The sequence below is a fragment of the Lycorma delicatula genome, chromosome 5 (assembly GCF_047948215.1).
Source record: "Lycorma delicatula isolate Av1 chromosome 5, ASM4794821v1, whole genome shotgun sequence".
Classification (NCBI taxonomy): domain Eukaryota; kingdom Metazoa; phylum Arthropoda; class Insecta; order Hemiptera; family Fulgoridae; genus Lycorma; species Lycorma delicatula.
This window is the reverse complement of record NC_134459.1, coordinates 170934547-170946747: the sequence shown is the minus strand read 5'-3', so window position 1 is coordinate 170946747 and position 12201 is coordinate 170934547. Positions and strand designations below refer to the sequence as shown.

Below are 12201 nucleotides of genomic sequence, written 5' to 3'. Positions count from 1 at the left end.
TCTATTGAAACATCAGGAAAGAGAAGGGCCAGGTCAGAAATCATTGAGCGATGATCTTTTCTGATTTCATCATCAATGCATTTCACCAAGTCCTTGTAATTATTGAGGGCCTCCCCAAACGTTCTTCATCATGCATATTAATTCTGTTATTTTTAAACCTTTCACAAATTTTTGGACATTTATTTCATTCATTACATTATCACTGTACACAGCAACCATCTACCTATGAATTTCAGCCGGCTTAACGTTTTGATGGTTTAAAAAATGTATGACTGCATATTTCATAGCTGGCGGTAACATTGATTTTCCTTCATTTTATAACGTAATAACTCACACGTAATCAAAGATACTACAATGGAAAACCTACAGACAACAATGTGGTGTGTACATTACTAGCGTGGCCATGAATGACACAGGTTCGCCAACCTTAAGGAGAGAAATTTCCCAGTGGTCTTTACTTTAGAGGTATCCCTTGTATATTTTCATCCACATAAACAATTCAAATTTGAATGTATTTTATTATAAGTGGCAAATTATTTTGTTTGAGAATAACAGAACAAAGTATACACATTAAATTTTATGTTAAAAGTGGAAAAAAATATAGTGAATGGGTGAAGAAGTTAGAAAAGGTATTTTTAGAGATTTCATTTTTATACCAGGGATTTATGACTGGCATAAATGGTTTCAAAAAGCTGTGAAGACAGTAATAGGACGTCCTAACACGATCAACTATAAATGAAAATATTAACAAAATAAAGGACATTCAAGTTCAATAAAATATCTATAATCGCAAATAACAAGTAGCTGCAAATTTTTTTCCAAAATAGTAAATTTTTAATAAAATCAACATTATAAAAACATTGCACAATGGTTAGCTGACATCACTGATGTCTCAGATTACTCATACATATCATAGTACAGGTTGGCGCACGAAATGATCCAACATTTGTTATGGCAATAATTGTTTAGGTTAATAATTATTAATGCTAATGTGTTTTATGTTGGCAGAAGTGACAGCAGTTCATGAATATTAGTTTCTTCTCTTTCCGAGTGTGTTGTTTAGTGTGTCATTCCAAGATGGCTGATAAAGTAAGACTGACTGTTGAACAGCTCATAAAGACTGTTGTTTATTAATGAAAAAAAGTGTGGTGCTTACACAAAGATGGTTTCGTGCACATTTTCAGATTCGAAGGTCATCACCCTCATTAAAAACAGTACATAGACTTTACAAAAAATTTAATAGTGATGGTTCAGTATTTAAGAGTAAGTGCGAACGGCCTGCTAATGTTTGTTCTCCACAGAATGTCGAAACTTCAGAGCAGAGTTGCTGAGGAGCCCAGGCAAATCAACAAGAAAAGCAGCAACACAACTTGGGATTTCTAGGCGATCTGAGCAGATTTTAAAAACTGATTTGTATTTGTATCCGTACAAAATAACAGTGTTGCCTAAATTAATAGTTGATAACAAACATTAAGGAATGGCATTTGCTGAATGGCATCCATACATACTTCTGAAAATCAATACATGCGTCATGAAAAGGTGCATCATGCTTCAAGAATTATGCTATGAGCCGCTATCTCAAGTCATGGGGTAATAGGGCCATTCGTTTTTGAACAGACAGTGAACAGTGATCATTATCTAAACATGCTGCGTAATAATTGTGTTCCTCAGCTTCTTACAAAAAGGTTTCAGTTAGAAAACGAATGGTTCATGCAAGATAGAGCCAGACCACATACAGCTAATGTTTTTTAAGACTTTCTGCATGAAAGTTTTAATGTAAATGTCATTTCAAACCAATTTCCTAACCGTTCTGCTCGTGGACAGAACTGGCCCTCGAACAGTCCTGATTTGAATCCATGTGATTATTTTTTTTGGGGATTTCTAAAGGAAAAGATTTTCCTTAAACATCCTCATACAGTGATGGAACTGTGATTGCTGATAATTGAGGTGTTCAACAAGATAACTAAGGATATGTGTCGTCGAGTTATTAACAACATAGTAGATTGTGTTGAAAAAGTTGCTAGACATGATGGTGGTCATATTGAACATGTGATAAGCAAAACATAATCTCCAGGTATATATTAAACACACTGTATTTTACTTTTTTATATTGTAATTCAAATAAATATTTCTAACAAAACAAAATGTTGGATCATTTCTTGCGTTACCCTCTAGGTAACGAAAGATGGATACAGTTAGGATATTGAAACAAAGGCCCAATCATCTCAATGTTAGCTTCCTGAAGAACCAAGACTGAAAAAAGTATGCAGAGTTTGATTGAATGTTAAGGTCCTCCATTCTGTGTTTTTCTATTACAATAGCATTGACTGTTATGAATTCTTACTATTTATTGTACGGTTCACAAATAGTATTACTGGGCAGTTTTACAGTGTTTATGTGAGGCAATCTAAAAAAAAACAATCATAGATGTGGGCAAAAAATTATTGGATTTTACACCACAATAACATTCTAGCTCACTCTTCACTAATAATTAATGATTATTTAACCAAAAATATCACCATACTGATGTCACAGAACCTTGCGATTTCCTCTTGTTCACACTAATTAAGAGAACATTTAAGGACAACAATTTACGACAATAGATGAAATAAAGAAAATCTTGCTTAGTGATCTTAAGTGTACAACAACCTTTCTAAGTATTTGAGGATTGGAGGAAACCCTGAAATAACGTGTTCGATTTCTGGGGCACTATTTTGAAGGAGACAATATTAATATAGAAAAATAACTAAATTCTTTTTGATAAAACTGAAATTCTCATTATATTTTTACCATCCTCATAATTTTGTAAATAGAGGTAGAGTTTGTGTGGTATTTTAAAGCTAAATTTACCAAATGTTCTGTTATAATTATACAAAAACGTCTTTGTGAGCACTTTTTATCAAAAAATTAGAATAAGTTGAGTGATATTAAATTATTTCCTATTTATAAGTAGGCAATATATCTAGAGAGAGGTTACACTAACGGTAATAATTTTACCCTTTAATGTCTCAGTATGGTAGCCAACATTTTAGACTACCTTGCTCAATCCAGATCCCTGGAGTAAATAGTTGTGCACCTTGAGCTTGTATTCTCAGTGTGGTAGAGCTCCAACCTACTGAAAATTCACTCCTACTTGCTAGTCTTCTACTATTATTTTTTGAAAATTTTAAAATAATTTTACTGAAATATTTTGTTATTTTTCAGAGTAAGTTTCAAAAAGCAATTTTTTCAAACTGAAGTATATTACTTACTTTATTATTTTTTATGGCACTGATAGTATTTATTTTATGCATTTGAATGCAAAGTAATATATAAATTGAAGCACATAAGTCAGTCAAGGGGGAAATAATACTACTTTAAAATTATAAAAAAAGAAAGAATTGTTCAGTTGTTTGCTTGATATGAGGTGTGATTGGAAAGTTTTAAGATTGGGCTTGTAAATTTAAATGGTAGTATTTACAGATTATTGTGATGGGTGTCCTTCAAATTAGTTCTCTTCTGAACAATGGTGTTTCCACTTATGCAAGCATTCTTGGAAATTTTTTTCTTAAGGGTAAGAACTCTCTCCCACATTTGCCTAGATGTCTTCAGTTGAGTTAAATCAGTTCCCTTTCAGCAAAAATTTCAATTTCAACAGGTAGAAGTTGCCCAAAATTCCGTGATTGAGAATACAGATGAACTGGTGTGTTTTCGTGTTGGAGAAAATTCTTATTTTCCCAGAGTACAGGCCTTTTCTTTGGCATATTTTTGAGCAAATGCCGAAGGACACTTCTGTAGTATTCCTGATTGATTGTCTGTGCCCTAGGAGCAAAATCATGATGCACTATACCTGTAGAATTGAAGAAAACCACCAACATTGTCTTCACATTCGACTGACTTTGTCATGCTTTTTCGGTCATGTTGAGCATAGACCATTTCACTTTGATTATTGTGTCCTTGATTCTAGCTCATACCGATAAACTCTTGATTCATTGCCTGCAATTACTCTGTTTAACAAATCTGGGTCAGTTTGAACCCGATAAATCAATTCTTGGGACACTTCAAGTCAGTGTTTCTGGTTATCTGAAAAAAATTTCATCTCGATTCCCCCCCCGAGGGGAGAAGATCCCACGTCGTAGCGTGTCCGGTCGCTACACCACCCCCTCCGTTACTAGCCAGTAGTGGCTTTAACGGAGGATGACAAAAATTTCAGGATGTATTTCACAAAACTAGACACATGTTCAAATCTTCGGTTAAAATTGACTGAGCCATGTAGAAACTTAAATTCAGTTCATTAGCCATCTTCCTAATTGCAAGTTTTAAGGTCAGAGTGCCTTAAATCAAGTTTTCACAATGTTTTTGTTTGTTTTTGATGTGGAAGGCCTGCCAACCCAAGGTCATCTTCAACTGATTTGCAGCCGTCTTTGAATCTGTTGAACTGGATAAAAATATTTGATGGCTTAGAAATTTATCCTTGAAAGCTGTTTTTAAGAGCTTATAAGTCTCTGAAGCTGATTGATTTCCTGGTTTTTATTTTATCGTTTACTTTGTGAAATCAATAATCCCCCAAGAACTGAAAACACACCTTCACTCACCAGAATGCCACTCTCTACTGAAGAAAGATATCGCATGAAAAAACTCATCTTGATTTTTGCTCTGTAGATAATATAATGAAATACTAAAATTGTTTGGACATTAGTTGTGTTAAAAAATTTTGTATTTTCATTATTTGATGTGAAAGTTATAAAAAAATGATTCCCAGAACTACAACTCAAATATTTTGTAAAGAAATTGACAATTAACAAACACAACTTTGTAACAAATTTTGTAGAGAATTTAATTGTGAGAGAATTGACGTAAATAAATTCAATAAAAAACAAATACCACTTTGAGAAATCTGATTTCAGTTAAAAGCAAAGAAAATTCCACCTAAATGAGGAAAGACAGAATGCAGTTTAACAAAATTATTTTACTCTTAACCTAAAACATAATGTTTTTGACTAAGTTTTATATGTTCATAATCACATGAATTTTATGTGGTTTTCCCAAAAAGTATTAGAGATACAATTCTGGGAACTTCTTTTTTTATAAATGTCAGGATAAATATTTTACCGTAATTAATGTTCTAAAAATTATAATTAATAATTATAATTTAATATAATGTTCAAAAAATTGAATTCCTGCATTATATTACTTACAGAGTAAAAATCAGGGTGAAGTTATTGATCTCCGACTGGTAGGAGAGGGTGTATTAATTTCTACACCTATAGAAAGGTTTGAAAATTATTCCAGTCTTACAGTGTACATGCTATAATGAATGTACATTTTTATATAGAACTAGCTTTTGATGAAAGCAGTGACTATTATCGGCTACTAAGCCAAGCCTATTATAGAGCATTTTTTTTTTTTCAGTAAATTGTTAACTATATTGCCTGAGAGAAATATTATTTGCTGTTTCATTTTCCCATTAGAACCAGTTAATTAACCAGTGGATTAAAAAAATGATAACGTACTATAAAAAATTAATATACCTTTACTATATTCAAAAATTAGTCATACAGTATTCACTAAAAAAAGTGCATGGATAAATTGTGGTTAGATTCTGAAATGAGTTTATTATTTCATGTGATCTGATTTTTTCTTTTAATAAATATAAACATGACAGAATTTCAGTTATGAAATATTTTATTTTCTATTTCTTATTTAGATCAATGTCAGTAGGAGATAATGGTAAATTTGGATCAGGTGATGATGAAGAAGAGAGTAGTGTCTGTCCATTGTCTTTATATCGTCAGTTAACAACAGATGATATAGATATGAAACTACCTCCCGCTGTATATGAAAATGTTGAAATGAAACTGGATAAAACCTCTAAGGTGAATAAGTATATGTATAAATATTTTCTTATTACTAAAATTGTAATTTATTACCTTCAAAATCTTGATTAATGCATCACTTTTCAAATTACCATCTACTGGAAGCAATGAACAAGGGCCTTCAAATATGAAACAACCCCAAAACATTTTTTGTGAGGATTTTTAACTGATTTTTAGATATGAGCCAGTGATGTATTTTCATTTGATGGAACCCCTGATTCACCAAACATAAAAATATAACTCGTCTGTAAATATAACATTTTTCTAGTATTCTTTGGTCCAGTTAACATGTGCTTTGGTCCACAAGAGCCTTTTTTTTGCACATTGCTGGTATTAAAAGCTGCTTTTTAGCTGGCCAACAAGGTTTCCATCCAGTTGCAAGAATTTGTCACGTGTAAATCTGTTCTGCTGGCTGATAATTCTTGATTTGGTGTACAGCAGATAATTTTGGATCAAGTTTACATTTTCTCACTAATAATCGATCCTGTGTTGGATTAGTTATTAGTTATTCTTTTATCATCCCATTTCCTTTTTCTTTGAGGTGAAAAGGAACCAGTTTCTTTAAATTGGTTTAAAATAGCATTTAATGCCCTTAGTTCACCATACTCAGAAACTATTTGTCATTGTGTTATTCTGGTATGCTCAGAAAGAGAAACATTTTTGAATATTTTCTTGGAATTATGTACATTATTATTTATTCAAGACACATAAACAAAAAATGCAAAAAATATGATTTGTAATAAAAATGAAATAAGCTTTCATAAAACAATGTTTGTAATACGCAAATTGCTAAATAACCTCACCTTTCACAGACAACTTAAAGAATAGGTATGGTCAAGCAGTGTAACCACAACATAGAAATAAACAAAAACTTCCATGTGTTCAGATTAATTTACACACTACTGTACATAAATTCATAAATAAAATATTATGTTATATCAATAAACTAATTGTTATTAAATAAATAACTATTTTACAGTTGTGTGTATTATAGAAATTTATTAATTATATTATAATAGTTAAATTTAAATATCTTAGTGTAATTTTATTAATACAAAGAATTTCACGAAAGTTTTGCATTATGATGGAAAAAATCACCATAGGTGGTCACAAGTTAGCATGTACTTAGGCAGGTTCCAACCTGCAGTAATTAATTTAAGTGATTTGAATTTAAGTGAAGTATACTGAATTTATTTTATTTTATATTAAGATGTCTAAATCGAGTTTGCCATAAGAAGCAAAAATGTAGTCTGAGTTTCCTTCTCAATGAAGTCGAAAGACAGGTAGATCACCTAGGTCGACGCTTGTGTCCATTATGATGGATCTATCAGTAAACATTGAAGATACAGTGGTGAGGGCCCCCAAGATGAAGGTGGAGGTCATTGAAACTAACAGTGAAGGGAATTTCATGGAAGGGACGGATATGGACCACCTTCTGGAGGCCATTATGAGAATGGTGGAACTTTGTCACCGGAACACAAACACAAAAAAAGTGTACGTTTCTGGTCAGTGAGAGAGTGAGGGTGGAACTTTGTCACCGGAACACAAACACAAAAAAAGTGCACGGTTCTGGTCAGTGAGAGAGTGAGGGTGGAACTTTGTCACCGGAACACAAACACAAAAAAGTGCACGGTTCTGGTCAGTGAGAGAGTGAGGGATGTGGTAATTGTGCTGAAAGAGCTGTTCACATTATCGAATCCCAGTCTTATAGGGGTATGCAGTAGTGGTGAACCGTTGAAGGATATGGCCACACACACTACAAGAGCTGTTGTCACAGATAGTGGAAAGTGTGCCGAGGTGGTCAAGGGAGTGCTTTAAAAATTATGAGGAGGTAAAAGGGTCCATATTTGAGGCCAGTGGTGTATTTTAGCCACATAAGATTTAGCGATGGCAGGTCAAGCCATGGTAGGAAACTGCTGGACAGGGTTGCCACCATGCGTAGGCTAGTGAGGCAATCTAAGCTGAAGAGGGATCGGCTGGTAATGGAACAAGGCTTAGCAGAAGTGTTGATAGGAGACATCGAAGAAGATATCCAGGGCAGGATGTACATGGTGGTAGTGAACACTAGAGCTGAGGAGAGTAGTTGTAGAGGACTTACATAGAGCTGAAAGGAAAATGGAGGAGCTTAATGCTGAGGTTAGATATGGCTCAGCGGTGAACAAGGTAGGCATACTTCTTAAGAAAATGCTAGAGTACCATGGTAGAAGGAATGGTGGTAATAATAGGGTTGTGTGTCTGAATGAAGCAATAGTGAACAGGGCGGCAAGTAAATGGCCACAGCAGCCGATGGAGCCCACCAGTACACTTGTGATTAGCACAGGGAACTCACGTTTGAGCTAACCCAATTTTTATCAGGGCATGGTAGCTTTAATAGCTACCTATGCGGCAGGAGGAGATGGTCGTCTGAAAGTTGTCAGTATTGTGGAGAGCGCGATACCGCAGAAGATACTGTTTTCCAGTACCCAAGGTGGGAAGAAGACAGGAGGGTGATGTGGACATGGGTGGGAGAGGTTACTGCAGGTAATGTAGTGGAGGTAATGCTTCATGGTGAGTGGAAGTGGTCAATAGTCAGTAAGGTAATAGGGAACATCATCCGAAAGAAGACCCTGGAAGAAGTGGAAGATTGGTGAGGGGTGTTAGCATTAGGGCAGGGAGAGCAGCCCCATTCAGCAGGGGTGGGATGCTCCGGCGTCACACCTTCAATGATTGAATGGGGACTCCTCGGATCCTTAGTTGGGGAAAAGAAAGACCGAGACCCAGTCTGGGGTCCTGGCAGGGGACCCCGGATTAGTGGCAAGCGCTTATTAAAAAACTGAGACCCAGCTACTGAGGGGTGCTGTCAGGAATGGCATAGCCTGGTCTGGCATGGCTTCCCAGAGAGTAGAGGCAGCTGGCACTCTCAAGGTCGTGTTATATGGGATCGTGGGTCGGGCCTTGAGGGAAAGGGAGTAAAAAAAAAAGTTCCCAACCTGCACTGCAGCTGCTCTATTCCTGTTTTAGTGTCTTCTGGTTTTTAGTTGTGTTAGTGAAAAGAGGAAGTGATATCATCATGATTGGTAACTGAATACTGAGCAATTTTTCGCTACAATTTTGCACATGGGTTAAGTGTTGATTAGTGTTTTGAGGAAATGGCTCCTGTGCTTGGAGGGATTGTCTTCATCATACAACAACATTTAGGTAGCATTGTGTGTTTGAAAAAAGAAGTTTTGGCCTTGAGGATGCTTCAAGGTCAGGTAGACTCTTCATCTGTAACTGAGGGAAACATTGCTGTAGTACAAAAAATGCTTGAGATAGACAGGTGTGTAACCTACCACCAAATAGAGATGTTCTTGGTATTAATGCACCACTAGTTTGTGGCATTCTGGGAGATCATCTTCAGGTTAGAAAGCTTTGTAACTTTTGGGTGCATAACTTGACAGACGATCAGATGGCACGTCATTTTCACACTGCTGTGAATAGGAAATCTTCCTATTTAAACAGTGTGATGAAACTTGGTTGTACTATTATAATGTCCTGACCAAGGGTCAGAACAAAGTGTGGGTGTTTGAAGATGAGGCGACTGTAGTGGCTGTTTGAAAATCCAAATCAGTGAAGAAGATAATGGTGACCGTGTTTTCTAGTGAGAGAAAAGTTTTAGATGAGTTGTATTAGAAACTCAGAAGATATTTACAGGAAAGTGTTACTGAGGAACGCCTCCCTATTGTTGTCAAAGCTCTCAAGAAGCTATGCCTAAACTTATGGATGGACACATGGTTTTTTTCACCATGGTAATGCTCCAAGTTTGCTCACAGTACTTGGCCAGCACTGGAATAAAATTGTAAGAGCACCCTCCCTACAATCCTGACCTTATTCCATATGACTTTTCGCTGTTCCCCCAGGTGAAGAATAGACAAAGGAAGTCATTTCATGAGCGATGAAGACATCCTTATGGATTCGGATGATGTGCGTGCCCAGATCTTCGATGAAACATGGCAGGGTTTCTTTGAAGACTAGTTTTGAAGGATGGAGAAGTATATAATGTGTGATGGAAATTATTTTGAAAAAAATAAAGTTGTATTGCAAAACTTTCCTAGTACCCTTTGTACTGTTGGTCTCTTGCAGTCTTTCCAGTTGGAATCCAGTACTAGATCTCTGAATCATAGAACCATTTTTCTATTTTTAACAATCTGAAAATAAATAGATAAATTTTTAATTTTATTTACTATTATCCAATGTGAATTGGATAATAGTAAAATTAAAAATATAAAATTAATTTTTTAAATTAAAAATTGATCATAAGAAATTCAAGCCAGGGGCTCAATACTGAATTCCAACCACTTTTCCAGAGGCAAATACCTATTCTTTTTAAGTCAAATTGAAAAAAAAAATACATTGTATCATGTTATTGTTTATTGTGATAACATCATATGACAGTACTTCTTCCTTGCACCTGCAATGCCTATTAAAAATTTTGATTGCACACTTGCTTTCAAAATGGTTGGCCATCCCTGTTATACACAGTAATACAAATAACGTTTGTAAACCATCAATAGAAATGTGATACATAAGAATATTAACTACAACATGCTTTTCTTCCAGGCTTCACATGAAACCCATCAACTTCATACCAATGAATAATTTAAAATTTAAACACACTGTGTTTAATAAAAACATATTATTAAAATAATAAATACAGTGACATTTCAAATGTGTTGTGTGACTATATTAAAGAGATTTCTTAAACACTTTAAAACAGCCACACCAAACAATAAAATAATTGCACCACATTCAACAGAAGTAAAACTGAATAGTAGCTCTGAAGTGATTGATTGAGAGTTTTGAAATTATGAATCTCTTTCTCCATTTATTTGTCCAATAAATTCATTTATTTAGTCATAATTTTTATGTACATGGTAACAGTTTAATTGCATTCAATTAATAATAACAACAATTGGATAATAGTTTAATTTCTGATTTCATAATCTAAATTTTAAAACATTTATTTTTATATTAAAACTTGTTTATCTATAAAATAAGTAAAAGATAATAAAATTGAGTTATCTTAGTACACTTGATATATATATATATATATATATATATATATAATTATCACATGAAATTATCATTTTAAAGAGTTATAAGACAATATTAAATAAATAATAGAAATAGAATAACTGAATGATTTTAATATATTCCTATTAAGTTTTCAAAGTTTTGGTGATAAGATTAATGAACAGTGCTTTATATATAGTTGAAATTCATACTTAATAACATTTTATTATTAAATCAGGTTGATTCATTGATTTTCTTTCATTATTTGTTAGTTGCATAATGTTGTCTGAACCGTTTAGTTTTACTTCAGATGCAAGTATTTTTGCTAATATCCAGGTATTTTTATTTAAATATGTAATATAAAATTAGATTTATTAAATTAATCTTTTTGTTTGTTTTGGGTCATCATTTATTTGACAGGGTGGGTAGTATTTGTCATTTCTTTCTTATGTAATATCGTAACTTGTATTAATCTTGTAACTTCTACATATTTACTAAAATTTTAATATTAAAAAAAAAATTTTGAAATATTTACATTTCATTATATTTTTTTTATTTAAAAGTAAGTGGAATTTTCAATGATAGTAATATCATTAATACAATTAAATATAGCCCTCTTAATTAACAGGATATAATTATTTATTAAAATTATTTGTTTTTTTACTTATTGCTATCTTTTTTCTTTTTAATTATTATATATACATATATATATATATACGAGAGTAAGTCAATTATTATCCACAATGTAGTTATAAATTTTATTGTAATACAAATAGGAAACTTACATGTACATCACTTTTCAACATAGTCCCCTTGCATTTCAACGCAGTTGGTCCATCGTTGCACAAGCTTCCTGATGCCCTCATAAAAGAAGGTTTTCGGTTGAGCTGCGAGCCAGGAATGCACTGCTTCTTTCACTGCTTCGTCCGAGGTAAATTGACAGCCCCTTAATGCCTCTTTGAGTGGACCAAACAAGTGGTAGTCAGGACCACAGGATCAGTACTATACAGAGGATGAGCCAGTACTTCAAAGTTGAGTTTCTGGAGCATTTCAGCAGTGTAGGCAGCAGTATGTGGACGGGCATTGTCGTTCAACAACACAACAACTTTCGACAGCAGTCCTCAGTGTTTGCTTCGAATCGCAGGCTTCAGCTTGGCAGTTAGCATCTCACTATAATGCGCACTATTTATTGTCATGCCCCTTTCCTCATAATGTTCCAGTACTGGGCCATGTGAGTCCCAAAAAACAGTAAGCATCAGTTTTCCTGTGGATGGTTGGGTCTTGAACTTTTTTTTGCAGGGTGAATTTGGATGTT

General features: G+C 33.9%; 1 protein-coding gene across 2 annotated transcripts in view; it reads left to right on the top strand.

Annotated features, from left to right (window-relative positions):
• Nucleotides 1-12201, top strand: part of Epp (Ecdysteroid phosphate phosphatase) — a 71766-nt gene that overhangs the window by 36390 nt on the left and 23175 nt on the right. For both annotated transcript variants that reach the window (XM_075367529.1, XM_075367528.1), the window contains one exon: nucleotides 5687-5855. In XM_075367529.1, coding sequence (XP_075223644.1) covers nucleotides 5687-5855 — 169 coding nt within the window. The remainder of the gene's footprint in view (nucleotides 1-5686; nucleotides 5856-12201) is intronic.